The following is a 21,763-nucleotide window of genomic DNA, read 5'->3' on the forward strand; positions in this document are numbered from 1 at the left end:
TGTGGGAGTACCCATTTATTTCGGTTCCTAGTGGAACCGAAAGCAATAGAAATAGAAAGAATAAATCAACAAAACAGCACTATGCCTCAACGTAATAAGATGATACTCAAAATGGAATAGTTGGTATTTCAAAAAGAGTAATAAGTTGATACAAACTTCACAGATATAGTTATGCGTAATGTCATTATGCTTATTGGTTTCAAGATGATTTCACATCTTTGATTTCAATTTGGCAATATAAATCGAGATAAAATTCACACTTCTACAAACAAATTATGTACCCAGTGGCGACGCCAGCTTTCAAAAACAGGGGTGGCCAAAAGGAGACCGGATTTTTTTTGGGGGCCAAAGAAAAGCAAAATTATAGGTCTGCTAATCTTTTAGCATTAGTATGTTGATTTTTATGGGGGCCAGCACAATTTTAGGGGGGCCCGGGCCCCTCTGGCCCCTCCAGCGTCGCCACCGTGTATTTGTATGTCATGTCTCATAAATCTCCTCCTTGTAGTGCTGTTATAGATTTCCTACAACATGTAGTTTTTGACTTTGTTCACCAATTTTTGTACTAGCAAACATTAACTACCCAGGTGTTGAAATCTAACATAAAGATCCTCAGAAAACCAATCAAATTCTCCTTCTACCTCATTATTTCATGAGCTACAGAAATATTCATTGCTATTCAACTCTATATTCACATATTAATAATAGGTCATCAATTCATATTTTGTTTTCAAAACTTAGTAAACTGAAGAGTACGGCTATTTGAATCCTCCCAAATATTTTTTTCAGTATATCCAACTATGGAGTAGACCTCATTGTGTGCCTACTAAATAACTAATAAGTTGATATCGTGACTTGCAGCAATAATGCTGATTCAATATTAGTCGATGGTAGTCGTAAGGTTCGATATCTCATTACTTCAAGTGAAAATGGAACACAGTAACACAACGAAGGTAATTCGCCTATACGAAAACGACTATCGAATGGAAATGGACGATTGTAATTCATTAAGTTCGTGGTCCTATCATTCCGGGAAAATATTCGATAAAAAAAAAGACCAATAACTGACGGTACGTGGCTGAACTTCTAGAATAATGACGATATCTCTCTCGACACTTTTACCCATTAAAGCCCATAATTCCCCCGTGAAGATTTTCAACTGAAACTTTGTCTGATGAGTTATTTAGACTCAAAAAGTGATATTGTGTTATAAAAATAATGATCGAACATGCAGGAGAGTTACTATGAAGCGGCAACTTAAGTTGCCACTGGGATAATTCATGAAGAAATTTTCCAAAGTACAATAAAACTAGCATATCAATCGTATACATCTATTGTGATTCAACCGTATAATATTTCCTATGAAATTACATAAAATATTATTATTTTACATCATGAAAAATTTTGAAACACTCATCAGGATGAACAGGAACTTCACACTTCTTGCATACAAAAATTGTACGCCTGCCACATACTTTACAACGGCGATACTTGGATTCACCTTTTTCGATGAAATGATCTGTTCGATCTTTTCTTATTTCTTCGAGAGCTGGTGTGAACTCTAGAGATGATCGAACTCCTGCTACCATTGGAGGACTGCCGTAAGACTTCAGAATGAAAATAGCACACTGACGTCTGAAATCCAATAGAGGAATATCATGCCCAAGGCGACGATACAGTAACCAACCTTGTGTGCTGCATACATCCACAGTCCAAGAGAAATAAGGCCACCACCATTTTTTCGACCTGATTCTGTTTCGGTAGGAAGCCAAAAATTGATCAGAAAGATCTACTCCACCCATGTTACTATTGTAACGAGCAATAGGACCTGGTACTTTGACAGAAATGACCTTCTTTTCAATTCTGGAGTATCGGTTTGACTTTGACATAGGATGTACATTATCACAATTAGTAAGTACAGTAACAACATTGTTGTCATTCCAACGGACTGCTAAAATATCTCCTGAAGAACTGGTGGATGTTTCACCTCTGGGTTTATTTTTCCACGTTTTTTTATCTGGAAGTTTCATTGAAACACTACAGCGATTCTCACGCAGAGTACCAGTTCCACCAAGTCCTCTAGAACTAAGCTCTTCCAACAACCCAACCGATGTAAAAAGATTGTCAAAGTAGAGTCGAATACCCTTTGACAATTTCATGTGGTCTACAAGTCCAATTACTACGTCACCTCCTTGACCGAGTCCAGTTTCTGGAAGACGAGTTGAACTTCCACAATAGGGTTCAACATGATGGATGTATCCAGATGGATCCGCGGCAACCCATAACTTGAACCCAAATCTGATAGGTTTTCCGCGAATAAACTGTTTGCACCCATGCCTTCCGTAATAAGGAATCATACTCTCGTCGATACTAATAGTGGGCCCAGGACTGATTTGTTTGAAAGAGTTGTTGAGGTGATCAAAAATAGGTCGGACCTTGTACATTTTATCACTTCCATCATTGTTTTCATTGTTGGCAAGGTGAATAAAACTTATCAGTTCATCGAATCGGTTTCGACGGATGGCATCGGAAACTAAGTGCGAATGAACATCTGGATCTTGTTTCCAGTAGAGTCTTCTATATGGAAGAGGGTGGTAACCTGACATCAACATAATTCCGACAAATGTAATCATTTCTTCAGCAGTGGCATTCAGGTTGTGAACGAGTTTCTGCATAGCATAACGATTAGTTTCGGTTACGATATGACTCAATAAATCTTCCGAGAAGTAAGCCCTAAAAGCCTCAATAGGGCTTTTTACCGTTTCTTTCAGAAGATCTTCTGCTACCGGTCGGTATTCGCATTCAAGTTCAGGAATACTTGAAGATAACCCATTCATTTTCGGCTTCCAAGTACGTTCTGTGGGACGCTTACGTTTGGTGCTTCTTACTCTTGTCTGCGAAGAAGTCGTCGGTCTAGGTTCTTCTGAATGGTTCTCATCTTGGACGACTGGATTGCCGTGATCATCATCGATTTCTGGATTCTGCATTTCCACCTGAGAGCGTAATATACGGGCAGGAAGGTGGTCAAAATCTCCAACTACCTCTTCATCCGATAAATCAGAGTCCTTATCTGTATCTGCACCAGGAAGTTCATCAGGTGGACATATGGCTATATTGGTGGCTGATATGTCCTCATCGTTCTCGATAAGGTCAATTAATTCATGAAGAAGTAATCCAGTGCCTGATCTTCCACGAGTATACCTGTCGAAATCATTCAGTAAGAAATGTAAATATTGCAGAAACCGTTGTCACGTGTTCCCGTTGGCCACTTTAGTTGCCATCAAACTTTGCCCGTATGGCAAAAGCAAAATATTGCATGAAAATATTACTGTGAAGAAGAAATATACTGCTGAATTCATATTGAATAAAACTGGTACAAAAATACAAATGTGCATGCATTATTGAAATAGAATACTTACAATCTCTCATCGACGGCCATTATGGTGAATGAAAAAGTTCAAGAGCTCTGAATAAATCGTTATACACTAACTCACTGTTTGACAATATCTGACTGACGTTTGTGCTATTCGAGACAGGACATATCACATGACCGGAATTTACCAATGGAACTTCAATATCTATGCGCGTGCGCATAGAATGTAGTCGAATGCGCCGTGGCAACTTAAGTTGCCACGGGGCTGTAATGGGTTAATATTTCAATCCCTAACAGTCGAATTGAAAACAGTTCAACTTTCTGAATAATTTAGGCGGATATCAATTCGAGATGTCTTATCCTGTTATATTTTCATTCAAATTAATTTCGGTTTAGCATTATTTTTGTTTCGAAAAAATTATCTGGAAAGTTATTCATGAGAAAGGAGAAAAACAGGTTATTTGATGACTACTTATGCTTATAATTTGTTTGAGAATTCAATACAATATCTGCAATCACTAATTTTGAACACAACACACTTTCAAAGATAAGGCTAAGAAATATTAACGATAAAAATTTTTGCTCAGTTTCATACACCGTTTGAGTATGATGACCTGGTTTATCCATCCAATGAGAAATTCGAATAGGGAAAGATTTTGAATGTGTTTCATTAGAGCTAAGCTAAGTCTCCATGTTTGGGAACATGCTGCAAACCTATTTCGCTAATGCACAAAAATTTCATAAAAGTCATTATTATTATTATTAGATGTTCATGGAAAACTAATCATAATTTTGTGATGAAAATTTGCTTATTAGGGTTTCAGAGAATGATGTTTATCCCTTAAATATTTTTATACTTCTACAACTTCCGGTTATAATGAAAAAAGACTACTATAACGGTTCATGAGTTAGTGAAATTCTTATGAAAAAAGTTGTTGAGACGAGAACACATTTTTCTAATAAAGGGTGTTTCTTTTAGAGCTATAGAACTTTAAATTGCAATAAAACAACGATGGATCATTCGATTGACATGAATTTAATTTATCCGCAAGATAATCTTGTGGTATTACATTTTAAATATTACTTCTGGCAAATTACCGCCACGGCTGGCTCGGATGTAGTCCAATCTGGACGTTCAATTTTCGTTGACTTTTTCCAACATTTGTGGCTGTATATCGGCAATAACACGGCGAATGTTGTCTTCCAAATGGTCAAGGGTTTGTGGCTTATCCGCATAGACCATTGACTTCACATAGTCCCACAGAAAGTAGTCTAGCGGTGTTAAATCACAAGATCTTGGAGGCCAATTCACAGGTCCAAAATGTGAAATTAGGCGGTCACCAAACGTTTCTTTCAATAAATCGATTGTGGCACGAGCTGTGTGACATGTTGCGCCGTCTTGTTGGATCCAAAGCTCCTGGACATCATGGTTGTTCAATTCAGGAATGAAAAAGTTAGTAATCATGGCTCTATACCGATCACCATTGACTGTAACGTTCTGGCCATCATCGTTTTCGAAGAAGTACGGACCAATGATTCCACCAGCGTACAAAACGCACCAAACAGTCAGTTTTTCTGGATGTAACGGTGTTTCGACATACACTTGAGGATAAGCTTCACTCCAAATGTGGCAGTTTTGTTTGTTGACGTAGCCATTCAACCAGAAGTGCGCTTCATCGCTAAACAAAATAAAATAGACGTAGTGCGCGATACGTATTCCGCACAGAACCATTATTTTCGAAATGAAATTGCACTATTTGCAAGCGTTGTTCAGGCGTTAGTCTATTCATGATAAATTGCCAAACCAAACTGAGAATAAATCACTTGACTGCTGTTAAATCGGTCGTTATCTTGAACAGTAATGCCAATTTGAAGTTATATACCTCGAAAAAAAACACCCGTCACTTATAAAATAAAAAATGTCAAATTTTCGATGTCACTATTAGTGTTACCAATTCTCAATAGATAAATAGTAGCCCTTGTATTTGAATGAGTAACATTTGTATTTATTGTAGAAATAACTCAAAAATTGGATATTGTTGGTTCAGATTCAACAAGAACATAAACAGATTAACAATAACTTGATGACTCCTTCATTTCTATCAGAAAAACAAAGAACCGAACTATTGACCCTTCCGCAAGACTCAGAACACAACAAAGGAGACATTGAAAATTTCCATCAATTTCACGATTAATTCATTAATTTGAAGTGGTAGAGCGTTCGAGGTCATCAATAATCCAATATGATTATGGTATTTGACGCGGACAAACATCAAATTTTCTGCACCCTGGTTACATTATTGAAATTAGTTTGAGTTCATGGAAGATACACATTTGTTCAAGCGTGGCTACCGAATTTATAGACTGGGCAAGCACGTACAAAATATCAGCAAGCAATCCAAGCGATTAACAGTGTGTAACGAATTTTGATTTATGGCTCAAGAGACCAAGCTCGTTTTCGGGCTTGGCTGTTTAACATGGCTGCGAATCGAGGTCCGCGATCCTCACAATGAATGAATTATTCATTGATGGCTGGAATTCCGAGGGAATTTATCCTAACGCCTATCCCAATAGGGACGATTTATTTCCGAAACAGTAAGGTGGTCATGTTCGAAAAGTAGAAATGTCAGTATCGTTGATTTATTTATTCAATTATTTATTGGGGAAAATGAGAGCATCCACTTAAAATAAAGTCATATATCCACAACAATCAACCGATATTCGAGAGATCACCTAGACAGGGTGAGTCTGACTTGTACCGGGTTTTTCACCAAAGTTTTTTTTCTACAAAAGTTCCACGAAATCGACTATTGTTTTTCAAAATGATTTCACAAAACAAAATATGCACAGAGTAAGCAACATTTTGATTGCAACTCAAATTTTTCGAATAGGACACCCTGTATATTTTTCAATATTTGTCTAGCTCTTTTTCTCCTGATTTCAGATTTCGAATATATAACATATATTGTCTATCTCTCTTATTCTTTCAGTGAAATTCGTATTATTACATTATATTTTCTGAAGCTCATAATGAGCAAAATGAAATGACAATAAATGTAACTAATGTTCAATTAAAACTAAAATGAATATACATGTAGGCTTGGTTAATCGATCGTCTAGAGGTATGATTCGATTACCTGCCTTTCGTCTTCTTCTTCGTGACTTTGTCGGATTTGTAATAATTAAACTCTTTTCAATTATTTACATCTATTTACAGAGCCACACTTATACAGTACAAACTCAGTATTGAGATTATCATAATTACGTCTTAATCACAAGTTTCTCACTACGGTACTGAATTTCGTCTTCAACTCGTTTGTTGATTACTCGAAACGTCTTCGTTTATCACGTCTTCGTCGTACTTCAAGTTTTCGTTCGCTCGTCTCTAACTCGTTCGCGACTCGTCTTAATCTAGTCCTCGTACCGTCTTTTCGTCTTACGTCTTAAGTTGACCGACCGAACTTGAATCATCTTAGACTTGCCTTGAACTGACTCTCGACTCCAACTTACTTCGTCCCCTGACCGCAACTTACCCCGTCTACTCTGAATATCCCTCCCCTCCCTCCGGCTTGACCACACCCTTAGGGAAAGTACCATCCCCTAGTCCAATAAGACTTTTGCCGTACCGCCCACAAAGATCTTCGCGGATTCCTGGAAATCGAATATTCTCGAAGAACTAGAACCTGATACACAGATGCAACACATCTGGTACCACCGTCTTGTTCTCGAACTTTCCAAACCCCAGTAAGTCTCTTAAGATTTACAACCGACATGACACATCTTTGACACCCCGAAGAATTACACATCTTTTTTACATTATACGTACAATAACAATTCGTTCCCTATAAATTCATTGAAAGTGTCATGCCCTCGACACTTGAAGAAACTAATAGGTCTCCAAGCATCCTGTTGACCATCTCAATTATTTACAGGGAACAATAACTGGATCCTACATACATATCATGAACTGTCTCAATACATTCCACTATATGCTAAAAATCGATATATAAAAATTCAACATTTGAAAACCACCCTGTATCACAGTAACTATAACAAAGTGATCTTTGATGTCATTGAAAAGTAACACAGTGTAGCTAAACTAATAGCTCTATACCAACTCATAACCAAGAACCTCCTTAAAATCTATGTTCCAATATTCAAAAGCAGTTAATGTTAATTCCGCTTTTTTCAAGAAAAATCCCATTTATTTACTTCCTTCATCCGAAAAAATCAACAAACCATGTTGTAGACAAAACATCGATAAAACTGACTAATTAAATGGGTGAATACGAATAAAACACGATCATTTGTCTACAAGAAAAAATTGATTGGGATTTTTCGATTTTGTTTGGATGACCTTAATTAGTTGAGACTCGATAGAAAATCAATTAATACAAAGTCAGGTAATTAGTAAAACGCATGGAACGTTTGATGATAAAATAAGAGTACTTATTCATTAATTTATTGAAATTCAGGAATATTGACTAGTGGAAAATTCAAAAAACCATTATCAAATTCAAAGGAAAAATTGAATTGAAAACTCTCAAATACTTTTTTTTCGGAAGAAATGGAATGGAAAAGAAAAAAAAGAACAAATTAACACATTATTCATTGAATTAGCCTCATATTTCTAAAATTGTCAAATTTATTGGAATGTTCGACAGCAATTGTTTCTTTCTGGTAGATTTATTTTTTAATACCTAGGTTATTCTTTCATTTTCGTAAGTTATATCATAATTTGTAATTTGTACTCATTTAAGTTGTTTAAACCTCTTGCAAAATCAACGAAAAAGAATCTTGAAAGTTGTTAATAAGAACAAAGTTGCTCAAGACGTCCCCCTATACAGGGTGTTTCCTAAACATGCGGCAAAAATTCAGGGGGTTGTTCCTTGGACTATTTTAAGCATGTTTTGTCCTTGGATGATTTTTGAAAAACCTCTTTGTTTCGAAGATACAGGGCGAACAACATTTTTCATATTTTTAAAATTAATAATAGTTTAAATAAAAATGCGTACCGCACTGTGTTTATTAAGTAGGTACAATTTATTTTTAAATTTGTTTAACAACATTCCAATTACTAAAAACGGCCAGTTTTTTGACTAAAAATGCAGATGGTAAAGGAATACAGATTAAACTCTGCTGGGTGTAACTTAATAAGAAATGATCCTGGTGTTTTTGAAAGGGTTCGGCAGTCAATGAGGAGAAGATTGGATGCTTGTATGCTGGCTAGAGGTGGTCATTTTCAACAGTTTTTGTAGGTTTAGTTGAATTTTCATGTAATTTTTCATAATAAAATGTTATTATCTGAAATTTTGTTTCCCCTATATCTTCGAAACAAATAGGTTTTTAAAAAATCATCAAAGGACAAAATATTCTTAGAATAGTCCAAAGAACAACCCCCTGAATTTTTGCCGCATGTTTAGGAAACACCCTGTATATTGAAAAATTGTTTTTACTGGAAACACTGAGATACCATTACGAAAACCTTAAGACTGATTTTTCAAGATCAGGAAGTGTCACTAGAAACAAAAGTATTCAATTACCTATAAGATGCAGGACTGTAAGTTTCAAAAGTAGCATTGTTAGAGCAATTAATATTTTCAACTCTCTTCCAAATGAACTCAAGGTTTTGGATGATGGTTGTTTCAGGAAGTATAAACTAAATAGGTGGGTTGTGGCTGAGTTTCATTGATTCCTGTATATTTTTTGTATCAAGGCAATTGTATTTCATCGGCTGGTATTTGATAATTATTGTGACTTTATCTGCTCCATTGTGTTTTTGTTTGGTTCTTGTTGACCATGAATTGGGCAAATACGCATTGCGCAAACAGGCAACTCGATTGCCTCTGTGAGATGCACATCATTGTATTGTGTATTTTCGATCAATGAATAAATAAATAAATAATGTTTTTTTCTATTGAAAAAATTAGATGCCCGTATGGTATTTGACGAAACTCATGGATAACCGAATATTTTGTATACACTTACTTGCCTTCTACCTATCCTTGGAACAGAAAACGTTTTATTTTGAAAACCCTGTGTATGAAATATTTTACTCTAAGTTCATATGTTCTTCTATAAGATTCCTTCATCGTAATAGTGTGGAATCGGACGTGGTGAGGAGAAAACAAGAGGCAATGCTGAATAGGCGGGTTGACGTCGAAACCACATTCCACCACCGTTCCCCTCTTGGATTTCCATCCCCAACAAGCGATTTGTAACGAACTCGCCCCATTTACGAAACGATCTCAAATCAACAACTATCGGTCAGGAACTAACCGAGATCATGACATTACAACCGTTTCGTTCCTTCATTTTAACGAGCAACTTTTCAAATGAGGCGGATATACATTTTCTTTGTGGTTTTTCTTCTTGTTTCCTCTGTCAGGGTTCCCTGGATACGTGATCCCATTAGGCATGCCTCCTACGAGGAACGGAGAAGTGTAGGAATGAAATGGGAGGGTCTGCATGGGGAATCTCGATTTTTGTTTGCCACTGATCACTTTCATTCAACACGTTTTCATTGTGTACCTTCTTAACTTCAGGTCGTTCCGATGCAAGGTGATATGAATCCGAGATAATTACGTAGGATCACAATTATTTTTCGCTGAAAATAATTGACATGTGGACACAAGAATTCTTCCTTAAAGCGTCGACGACATGACTTTTACAATTGATTTATAGGGAACCTATTTCTGTTGTACCTCAATCAACAAGATATTATCTTTCAGACGAGATCAAATTTGCTCAAAAATGTTGAGCCAAACTCAAGTTACAGGCATTTCGATCAGTCAGATTTCTCCCTTTCCCCTACCCTTATTTGATGTCATAAAATCGAAAGTAACAATTCAAAAAGATAGAGAATTTTTCAAAAATTAGAGTGATGATATTTTGTCTTCAACTTTATATGAAACATTTTCGAGTAAAATTAAATTTTCTACTCGACGATAGCTATTAGGCCCCCTAGCGGTAGAGGTATGAACTTCAAAACAATTTTTAGTGTGTTTTCCTGTACACTTTAGTGGTAACATTTTTTACCGCAAGTCTCTACGATGAGTGGATCCTAAGATATAGCCGCTTACCTCGCTTATTTGCCCATCCTGTACAATTGACTATTTAATAAATATTCAATCTTGAATTCGAGTAATGTCGACATTGTGTCGCTGAAAACAAACTCGGGGTTTTGGCAGTTTGCATGTTCAAATGACTGTGATATGAGCGACGCTTTGTGAAATTTGATATTTCATGTTATGAATTCTAGGAAGTACTTTTACCAAGGGAGATCGTTTGCTCTATGGAACATTACGAACAATCCTTCTGGAACATTAAAATGAACAATAATTCAATAGAGGGCGTTACGATCGACACATTCCGATGACGGAAAAACAAGCGACGAGCAATGAAAAATATCAGAAATCGCGCACATTTCAGGTAGATTCATCACTTCACCGAACGACCAGTTTCCCAGCATGGGGGAAAATTCTCCTTACTAAGCCCTATTCTTCGCAAGATTGATCAAGTTGACCGGAATGTTTCTCAAGCCAGTTCCTGATTGATAAGCGTCCATTCTTTCTGATTGTCTGTGTGCGAGATCCGCTCATCCCCTCCATTATTTCTTCCGGTCCTCCGCCAAGTTGAGAGCCTTCCGGGTTTTTCGCTCGATTAACAGCGTCTCCCCGGTCCCAACAATTAGAAACCTATTAAATTAAAAGAAGTAAATTGAATGGTGGTCTGACCGTTCGATCTTCGTTAAGGAAAAGATTGCTGTGCGGCGACGATATTCTTTGGGGGAAATACACGCATTGCAACGAAAATACAGCATATCAAACGAGAATAGGAATATGATGAATGAAAATAAACCCGACAAAAAAAAAGCCGAAATTTTCGATTCGATATGGTTAATGAGAGGTTTGTGAATAAAAGTCTATAAACATGTAGGATTTTTATATCGTTGTCTAGGGGTTGTAATAAGGGCCGCCAGTACTTAACTATTGTTTATTTACACTTTGTACAATACTGAACGCCAATTGAATAGTGTACAGCCACTGAACTTTCGTCAATCGAAGTTATTTCATTTCGTCTAATCGTCTAATTATTCGAGTAGATCCCTATATCTAACGTCAAAATTATCTAACTCGCTGCGTCTACTCTTTTACGTCGAACCTTATGCGTCTAATCATTCTAATCTCTAACGTCGAATTATTCAACTTTTTCCGTCTAATCTGTAACGTCGAATACCACCCTCGTTCCTGTATCGTACTCCAGTCTCAGTCGTAAGTCTCAAGTTCCTCTTCCCCTTACGTCTCCCTATATCCATAAAACTGCATGGTTCACCATTTTAGGATCGATCGTGTAGTTTTCGTATCGTCAAGTCAGTAGCGTATCATTTAGTTGGGTGTTAAGAATTCGGATCCCACAAACATGACAATATTTTAATATCAAGATTTCTCAGGTCCAAATAAGACATTTTCTTCATTAACATGCACAGCGTTCAAGTTTAAATTTTTTGAGATATTCAAATCGAACTTGAAACATGGTTACACTGTTGGGTTTTACATCATCCAATATGTCGAGTGATATGTTATAATCTACACAGTGATATATTTCTGGGTCTGCCTTATTGGACCTACTGAATATGTATTGGGGGCCCATATTTTCGAGCCCGATTTTCAAGAGAACAATTCGGTGAAAACCACAACCTCATTAATTCCTTTTTATATGTTAACTCGTTGCAATTTTCATCAAATTAATTCTCTGAAAAATCGATCCCGAAAATATACCCCTCAGTTTTCTCAAGCTCAGAGGGATTCTGAGATTCCCTCCCTAGACAACAAATTTGGGACACCCGATATCTACATGTTATGGTGCACTGCTGGTGTATTCTAAAAATTTTTTGTTCTGTTTCTAAACTTGTTTGTCTCGGGTTATTTTGAGGCTCGTCTGGCCGTCATAAGAAGGGATCAAAATATTCTTTATTATTAGCTAGATTCAATTGAATTTTTCAATGAAAGAATTAAACAGAATATTAGGAGGCTTCGCCGATTATGCACATTTTGACATTTTGTTTCAATAAAATGTAGTGAATCGAAAAAAATGCATACTTTATTCTCGATTCTCGTCTCAGATACAAAGACAAACAAGTTTCTTTACAAAATAAAAATATTATATTGTATAGGTACAGGAGAATTTTCTTGAGGGTTTTTGCAGTTTTTCACCTCATAAACTCCCAAGTCGAAACGCCACTGGAGGATTCTGAAATACGTTATAATTTTTTTGTTTTTTTTTATGAACTTGTTTGTCGTTATGACGTATCTGCGAGATTATCGATTACCAAGAAAAAAAGCACTCAGTTTTTGCGTTCAAAGTGGACACAGTATTCTGCTGAAGTTGTAGTAACTACACTCTAATTCAGAGAACCTTAACAAGATTATAATGAACGCTTCGACGACGATATTGTCAAATTCAGAAATCAAAAGTAACTTTGAGTTGTAGAAACTTCAATACACTTCAATAGATAGTCCTTTATACAGGGTGGTTCAAATTCTAATGGGAGGATCTCCGGAACTATAGTTATAAAATGTTGAAAGGCATATTGTCAAGCTTTCTCTCATGGAACTGAAGAAACTGAATACCGCATGTTTATAAAGGGTGTTTGTTTTAGAGCTATATAACTTTAAATTGCAATAAAAAAACCATGGATTATTAGATTGACATGAATTTTATTTATTCGCAAGATAATCTTGTGGCATTACATTTCAAATATGATTCTGGCATATGACCGCCACGGCTGGCTCGGATGTAATCCAATCTGGACGTCCAATTCTCGATGACTTTTTCCAACATTTGTGGCCGTATATCGGCAATAACACGGCAAATCTTGTCTTCCAAATGGTCAAGGAATTGTGGCTTATCCGCAGAGACCAATGACTTTACATAGCCCCTCAGAAAGTAGTCTAGCGGTCTTAAATCACAAGATCTTGAAGGCCAATTCACAGGTCCAAAACGTGAAATTAGGCGGTCAACAAATGGTCTTTCAATAAATCGATTGTGGCACGAGCTGTGTGACATGTTGCGCCGTCTTGTTGGAACCACAGCTCCTGGACATCATGGTTGTTCAATTCAGGAATGAAAAAATTCGTAATCATGGCTCTATACCGATCACCATTGACTGTAACGTTCTGGCCATCATCGTTTTTGAAGAAGTACGGACCAATGATTCCACCAGCCCATAAAGCGCACCAAACAGTCAGTTTTTCTGGATGTAACGGTGTTTCGACATACACTTGAGGATTAGCTTCACTCCAAATGCGGCAGTTTTGTTTGTTGACGTAGCCATTCAACCAGAAGTGCGCTTCATCGCTAAACAAAATAAAATGGACGAGGTGCGCGATACGTATTCCGCACAGAACCATTATTTTCGAAATAAAATTGCACTATTTGAAAGAGCTGTTCAGGCGTGAGTCTATTCATGATGAATTGCCGAACCAAACTGAGAATAAATCACTTGACAACTGTCAAATCGGTCGCCATCTTGAACAGTAATGCTAACTTAAAGTTATATACCTCGAAAAAAAACACTTATTATTGTTATTTTGGGTTGCCTGACAGAAAGCAGATGATTGAATAGAAACGGAAACGATTCGTTCTCATCATATTATAAGGATTATTGATAAAATGCATGTGCGAAGCAGAGGCGGACAGCTAGTTAAAAATAAACGAAAAGGGTTCAACTGAAGTGTGTGTAAATACCTCCTTTAAATAACTTCAACATCAAAAACGCATATATTCCGCGATGTCGACCGGTCCCTTACAGAAAACAGTCCCCATTAATTATCATGACGTGATCTGAATCAGTCATTCAAAAATTCCATTCAACCCTTTCCTGTGGGGTGAACCGATGTTAATTCGCTTTGTACGCTTTCCACGTAGGAGCCGAAAATTTAATTAGCAATCTATTTTGTTCACCCATTTGAGCATTGCCGATCTAGAGAAGTGGGAAATTCTCATTATAGGAAATATGAACCGTTCTTCTGGCTAAGTTAACTCCGTGAACGCAGTAGGTACTATACTTATACCCAATTTACACATGTGAAGAGCTAAAGCAAGTTACTAAATCAAGTAACCAAAATCAATTGTTGGTGCGTCTACACATATTTTAGTATTGTCGTTTAGTATTCATTTTAAAATGGCATTGACGCACGAACAACTGTACACGCAGTTGTTCGTGCGTCTCGAGCTTGTTTATTTTTATAAGTTTCAGCCCAAGTATCCCGGAAACAAGATCTTTCTCTACAGGGTGTTTCCTAAACATGCGGCAAAAATTCAGGGGGTTGTTCCTTGGACTATTCTAAGAATATTTTGTCCTTTGATGATTTTTGAAAAACCTATTTATTTCGAAGATATAGGGGAAACAAAATTTCAGATAATAACATTTTATTATGAAAAATTACATGAAAATTCAACTCAACCTACAAAAACTGTTGAAAATGACCACCTCTAGCCAGCATACAAGCATCCATAATAGTCAAAGATAAAATGTTAGTTGCTAATACATCACAAAACGAATTCAAATGAAAACCGTGTTTAATCTGTATTCCTTTACCATCTGCACTTATCAATTTTTAGTCAAAAAACTGGCCGTTTTTAGTAATTGGAATGTTGTTAAACAAATTTAAGAATAAATTGTACCTACTTAGTAAACGCAGTGCGGTACGCATTTTTATTTAAACTATTATTAATTTTAAAAATATGAAAAATGTTGTTCGCCCTGTATCTTCGAAACAAAGAGGTTTTTCAAAAATCATCCAAGGACAAAACATGCTTAAAATAGTCCAAGGAACAACCCCCTGAATTTTTGCCGCATGTTTAGGAAACACCCTGTATATTGTTGCATACATTTCAATGCGTGAATTTCAAAAAGAAATTTCAAAATTTGACATGGTTTCAACGAATGAAAACACACCCTCTGCACAATATATGCTAAATTAGGTACTTTCCTAAATTGACTTGTTTACAAGTGTTTAGTTGTAATGTTCAATCGGTGAACAGGAGTGGGGGACTAAACTATGCACCACTTGCTCAAGTACTAAATCCAGCAATTCAAAAGATGCAAGTAATTGAATTTCTTTTCTTGATTTAGTAAATTGCTTTAGCTTCTTGACAAGTGTGAATTGGGTATCAAATTCAAACTGAAAGTGGTCAGTTGTAGATTTTGTGATGCCAAAAAGGCCAGACAGCAGCGTGATGGAAAAGTTGTTAACGATTAATTTTACTGAAATTCTCGTATGTTGTAGAATATGACATCCTGAACAAGAAAGTTAATGGGTCCAACTCAATCCTATGATTAGTTTTCGAGATACAGAGTGTTGAAATTGAGAAATAGAATTTCTTTGTAAGATTTCTCGTAGGAAAACATCTTTAAATAAACACTTTTGTCCGACAAATATTGCTTACTCATAAGGTAATAATTTAAGACTGGGTTTTAATGAAAATTATTTTTGGATACGGAATGAGTCAAAGATTATTCAAAATTAAACTTGTTCAGTTCACAATTCATCCTGTAATTAAAAAAGTTGTCCGTGGAATTTTTCAATTTTTTGTCATTATCTACTCTTAGACCGGGTACACTATTATAATGCAATCAGTATTGGCTTTGCTATCACCAGTTGTTGAGATACCCAGGGTAATATATTAAGAGGAGCTGTTATTACAAAACTTTTCAAAAAGTTGTATGAAATGAAAATTTCATACAGAGTTGGAGTTTACTTATTGTTATTTTATTGTACAAGACATTGTACAGGGTGTCCCATATCCGATGCTCACTGAGAGAATCTCAAGAACTATAAGAAAAAAGGATCCACGATTCCTTTTTTCGAGAAAAAAAGACATCAAAAAGCAAATCATGGATATATATATATATATATATATATATATAATAGTTTTCGAGTTGATGGATATTTCTGAAAAATGACTGTTTCAAATATTTCGCTATATCTTGGCTTCTGTTCGAGAAGTTCGAAAAATTACACAACGTTTTTACACTAATTTTTATGGATAACGGATCATATAGGTATATAGCGAAATAAATGTATTTGAAAGTCATATTTCAAGAAATGCTCTGTAACTCGAGAACAAGTGAAGATATCTTTTATCTAATTTAGGATATCTAGTTATTTAATTATTTCGAAAAAGTCTGGTCTTTTTTCTTAGTCTTCTAGTTCTAAAGGCGTTCTTCTTGTTTAGAAGGTGCTATTCTACAACATACGAAACATTCGGAAAAATAAGCCGGTGACAATTTTTCATTAGATTGCTGTCTGGTCCTGTATACGCCATATCTGGTAAATAATGTCTTGATGAACTATACTGGAAATTATTTTATGTCGGAGTTCTACTAGAATCGATAGCTAGAATTATATTTATCCCTGACAACTTGTTGCAAAGTACGTGATCATTCCTGGAGTGCTATTCTCGACCATTCCCAACTTTGCTAATGGTATAGTTTAGGCACAGACGAATCGTTATTCCTGAATGTTCATATATGACTTTGAAGCAATCGTTTTTTAATGCGAATGGTTCTAGGTACTCTCAATGTTTTGCGAAAAGCTGAAAGATTTGACGAGTTCGAATGAAATAACAAATAACTTCGGAAACATTCAAGGTATTGTTAAAGTGACCTAAATTTTGGATTCTATTTGTTCGAATCAAACGATATTCATATATACAGAGGCGTACACCTTTGCTTTCAACATATTTTTTTTACAAAATTCGGGACTTTATTGTGAAAAAGTAGCGAAAAAAGTGGCTGATGAAGAGGAAGAGAAGAAGATTGTGAAAAACTGGTTATACAATTATGATTCAAAGTACAGTCTATCGCTGGCCACTACTTTCTCCCATTTTTCGGGCAGCGTACGAATTCCGCGTTGAAAAAACTGGTCATCATAAGCGATGGAGCGATTCACGAATGGATCCAATTTTTCATTTCTTCATAAGACTGGTCAGCCGTGTTCCATTGATCGAAACGAGTCATAGTCCGAGGGAGCAACGTCTGGAGACTGCGGCTGGTGGGGTAGGATTTTCCTTTTCAAAGGTTCCAAGTATGTCTTGACCACTTTCGCAACATGGAGTCGAGCATTTCATACTGTGAAATCAGTAGTGTATCATATATCGTTGTATTGCGGCCATTTGTCTTTCAATGCTCGGCTCGAACGCATTAATTGCGTTCGAAAACGATCGCCTGTGATTGTTTCATTCGATTTTAACAATTCATAATACACTACGCCGAGCTGGTCACAGCAAATACTGATCATGATTATGAAACCGTGAATATTCGGTTTGGAGTTCGACGTGGAAGCATGATCGGGATATTTCCATGATTTTCTGCGCTTGGGATTATCGTAATGAACCGATTTTTTATCTCCAGTCATAATGCAATGCAGAAATACCTTCCTTCTTTGCCTGGCAAGTAGCTGATCACAAGCAAACAAACGCCGTTCAACATCTCCCAGCTTCAACTTTGCATTCAATTTCCATGTTTCTGAATCATTCCCATGATTTTTAGGCGTTTTGAAATGGCTTGTTACGTCACTCCCAATGACTTTACCAATTCTTGTTGCGTTCGTCTTGATCGAGTAATGCCTCTAATTCTGCATCTTCGAAAACCTTCTCTTTTCCACCTTTTTTCTGGTCTTCGACGTCAAAATCACCGTCCTTGAAGCGTTGAAACCACTCTCGGCAAATTCTCTCACTAAAAGCGGCCTCACCATAAGTATTTGAGAGCCTTCGATGAGCCTCAGCCACAAAATTCTTCAAATCAAAGCAGACAATAAAAACCTCCCGCAAATGACGACAATTTGGCTCGTAAGCTTACATGTTCAATAGAGAATAACTTTATGATGCAAATAAAAATCATCTAATATTTCGATGGCGTTATGTTTACGAAAACCTAAGCTTATTGTATGACATCTACGATCTATTTATTTCGACTATCACTTACCGTTACAGCTATCTATTGCGAAACGGCGGAAGCACAGTTGAAAATTATAAAATAGATGTATTATCCAGTTATTGTTCCCTGTAAATAATTGCGATAGTCAACCGGATGCTTCGAGACCTATTAGTTTCTTTTAGTGTCGAGGGCATGACAGTTTCAATGAATTTACAGGGAACGAATTGTTATTGTACAAATAATGTAAAAAGGATGTGTTATTCTTCGAGGTGTCGAAGATATGTCATGGAGTTGTAAATCTTGAAGAGATTTACTGGGGGGTTGTGAAAGTTCGAAGACAATACGGTCGTACCAGATGTGTCACATCTGTGTATCAGGTTCTAGTCCTTCGAGAATATTCGATTTCCAGGAATCCGCGAAGATCTTTGTGGGCGGTACGGCAAAGCTCTTATTGGACTTGGGGATGGTACTTTCCCTAAGGGTGTGGTGAAGCCGAAAGAAGGGAGATCGATATTCGAGACAGGGTAGTTCTAATCGGCAGAGAGTCAGTTTTAGTTAAGTCGAAGACGAGTAAAGTTCAAGGCAAGTCTAAGACGAGTCAAGTTCGGTCAGTCAACCTAAGACGTAAGACGTAAAGACGGTTCGCGGACTAGATTAAGACGAGTCACGAACAAGTTAGAGACGAGACGACCGAAAACTTGAGGTACGACGAAGACGTGATAATCGAAGACGTTTCGAGTGATTAACACTCGAGTTAAAGACGAAATTCAGTACCGTAGTGAGAAACTTGTAATTGAGACGTAATTGAGATCTTCTCAATACTGAGTTTGAACTGTATAAGTGTGGCTTTGTAAATAGATGTAAATAATTCAAAAGAGTTTAAATATTAAAAAATCCGATAAAGTCACGGAGAAGAAGACGAAAGGCAGGTAATCTAATCATACCTCTAGACGATCGATTAACCAAGCCTACATAGATACGATTTGTAATAAATATTTTTGGTTTGGATGGTCACAATAACTGAAAGGGTGACCCGTATATCCTATGTTTCCAGACTTGAAATGTTCAATGGAAATTTCGTGTAAATATCGACTTGACGGCATTGCCCTTCTCAGTGTTTTATAATCTACGCCAGAATTTCTAATAGATACTGATAACCGGAAATCCTCCTTGTTTTTAATCCAATTACCCCCAATCGAACCTTCCGCCGACAATCGGCGTTCAGTGGGATCCGGAAGAAAAAAAAATTAGGTCGACATCGAGCCGAATAGAAAACCCCCCCCAGAATTTCATTACCCAAATTCAACACTCGATCTGCCAAAGGGCAGGGGCGGAAATCGAGGGGGGGTCCCAGAGATGCGACGAGACCCGATCGATTCGCGAATGTTTTGTTAGAAAGAAGGCGGGCTGTCGGTCGGATTGAGTGGCGTGAACCTCATTTAACTGGCATATGTCACTTTCACGCGATAATGGGATAACGTGTGAAATTGGAAACGGTCAATGGGAAATACGCTAAATTATTCATTCACGAATCGTCCGACGGGGATCGAAGAGTGCCAAGGAACGCTGGGGTCGCTTCTATTTCCATAAAAGCTTCCATCATTTCGGCGATTCCAGTGACTGAACATCTCTAAAATTCAACACAATGGTTTATTATTTTATCTCAAAGCTATTTGCGTACTAAAAAAAAGTAATCTTTTTTTCTTCGTAATCGAACCCATCGCCGCGAGCATTCAGGCATGTCTGATATCCTATAAGGCCATTAGGGCCAGTTGCACCGTTCAAAAAATAAACATTGTTTCGATAATCATTATTTAGTACTAACCCAAGTTTACAATTTCTACCGAGTTCACTGTTTGCTAATTACCGATGGTTAGCTAACCAGGAGATATGTTTGGCAACGTTGCAAAATTTCGACAATAATCATAGAGAAATCAAGAATTTCAGTTCTCTAGTATAATGTTCTGTGCTTATGTGGTGCCAAGGTCGAAATGAATTATGAATTAATGTAAGATCCAGTTATTGTTCCCTGTAAATAATTGTGATGGTCAACCGAATACTTGGAGACCTATTAGTTTCTTCAAGTGTCGAGGGCATGACAGTTTCAATGAATTTACAGGGAACGAATTGTTATTGTACATATAATGTAAAAACGATGTGTTATTCTTCGAGGTGTGGAAGATATGTCATGGAGTTGTAAATCTTGAATATATTTACTGGGGGGGTTGGCAAAGTTCGAAGACAACACGGTCATACCAGATGTGTCAGATCTGTGCATCAGGTTAAAGTCCTTCGAGAATATTCGATTTCCAGGAATCCGCGAAGAGCTTTGTGGGCGGTACGGCAAAACTCTTATTGTACTAGGGAATGGTACTTTCCCTAAGGGTATGGTCAAGCCGGAAGGAGGGAAGGATATTCAGAATGGACGGGGTAAGTTGCGGTGAAGGGACGAAGTAAGTTCGAGTCGAGAGTCAGTTCAAGCTAAGTCGAAGACGAGTAAAGTTCAAGTTTGGTCTAAGTCGAAGTAAGAGTAAGTTCAGTCGGTCAACTTAAGACGTAAGACGAAAAGACGGTTCGCGGGCAAGATTAAGACGAGTCGCGAATGAATCGAAGACGAGACGACCGAAACTTGTAATAAGACAAAGGCGTGAAATATCGAAGACGACTCGAGTAATTAACATAAGAGTTAAAGACGAAATTCAGTACCGTAGTGAGAAACTTGTAATTAAGACTTAGGACTTTAGGATCTTCTCAATACTGAGTTTGTACTGTATAATTGTGACTTTGTTAATAGATGTAAATAATTAAAAAGTGTTTAATTATAAAAAATCCAACAAAGTCACGGAGAAAAGAAAGGCCAGGTAATCGAATCATACCTCTAGACGATCGATTAACCAAGCCTACATTTTTATTATGAATAATCATTAACTCAAACTCAATATTCTGAATTCATATTTCAATTTTGAATTTTCTAACGAAAATGAACACAGACACACAATGTGACAATCAGGTTATGTCCAAGGAGAAATAATGTCTATGGTTGGTTATGCCTGTTTAGTGTAAACCTCAGAGTAATAATCATCGATAGAGGGACCATATGCCATTTTCAGTATGCAAATTTTGACCCCAACATGAACTATCGAATTTGACATGAAGCGCGCGGAAATGAAAACATATCAGTGATACGATATTTCACTCAATTCGCGAGTTTATCCACAAATAACGCACTTCTTATGTCCCATAGTGAATCAATGTTTCATATTAACTCAAAATGTATTGGTATGAATACCTAAATATATCAGAAATTCAAGAAACAAACTTCAAGCACGTCAAACGACGTGAAAGAACGGATGACACTAGGACAGCAATATTTGCCAAACCTTGGATTTCAGCAGGTAGATATAGAAAAAATAAATATTCTGCATACCATAAATTTGACACTCAGAAGA

At 36.8% G+C, this 21,763-nt stretch overlaps 2 protein-coding genes across 3 annotated transcripts in view; one reads left to right on the forward strand and one right to left on the reverse strand.

Annotated features, from left to right (window-relative positions):
- Window positions 1-21,763, forward strand: part of LOC123673575 — a 493,067-nt gene that overhangs the window by 292,204 nt on the left and 179,100 nt on the right. The window lies entirely within an intron of this gene.
- Window positions 1,315-3,647, reverse strand: LOC123673570 (piggyBac transposable element-derived protein 3-like). Its single transcript, XM_045608148.1, has 2 exons — window positions 3,417-3,647; window positions 1,315-3,198 (listed from the first exon to the last, which is right to left on the reverse strand). Exons 1-2 carry the CDS (start codon window positions 3,434-3,436, stop codon window positions 1,380-1,382), a joined length of 1,839 nt encoding a protein of 612 aa, XP_045464104.1. The 5' UTR covers window positions 3,437-3,647; the 3' UTR covers window positions 1,315-1,379.

This window comes from Harmonia axyridis, chromosome 2 (assembly GCF_914767665.1).
Source record: "Harmonia axyridis chromosome 2, icHarAxyr1.1, whole genome shotgun sequence".
NCBI classification, from domain to species: domain Eukaryota; kingdom Metazoa; phylum Arthropoda; class Insecta; order Coleoptera; family Coccinellidae; genus Harmonia; species Harmonia axyridis.

Bases quoted from the DNA above. Each gene is read 5' to 3' on its own strand.
- LOC123673570 (XM_045608148.1), bottom strand. From the start codon at position 3,436: ATGGCCGTCGATGAGAGATT. The intron at 3,199-3,416 runs GTAAGTATTCTA...TGATTTCGACAG, and splicing joins ATGGCCGTCGATGAGAGATT to GTATACTCGTGGAAGATCAG.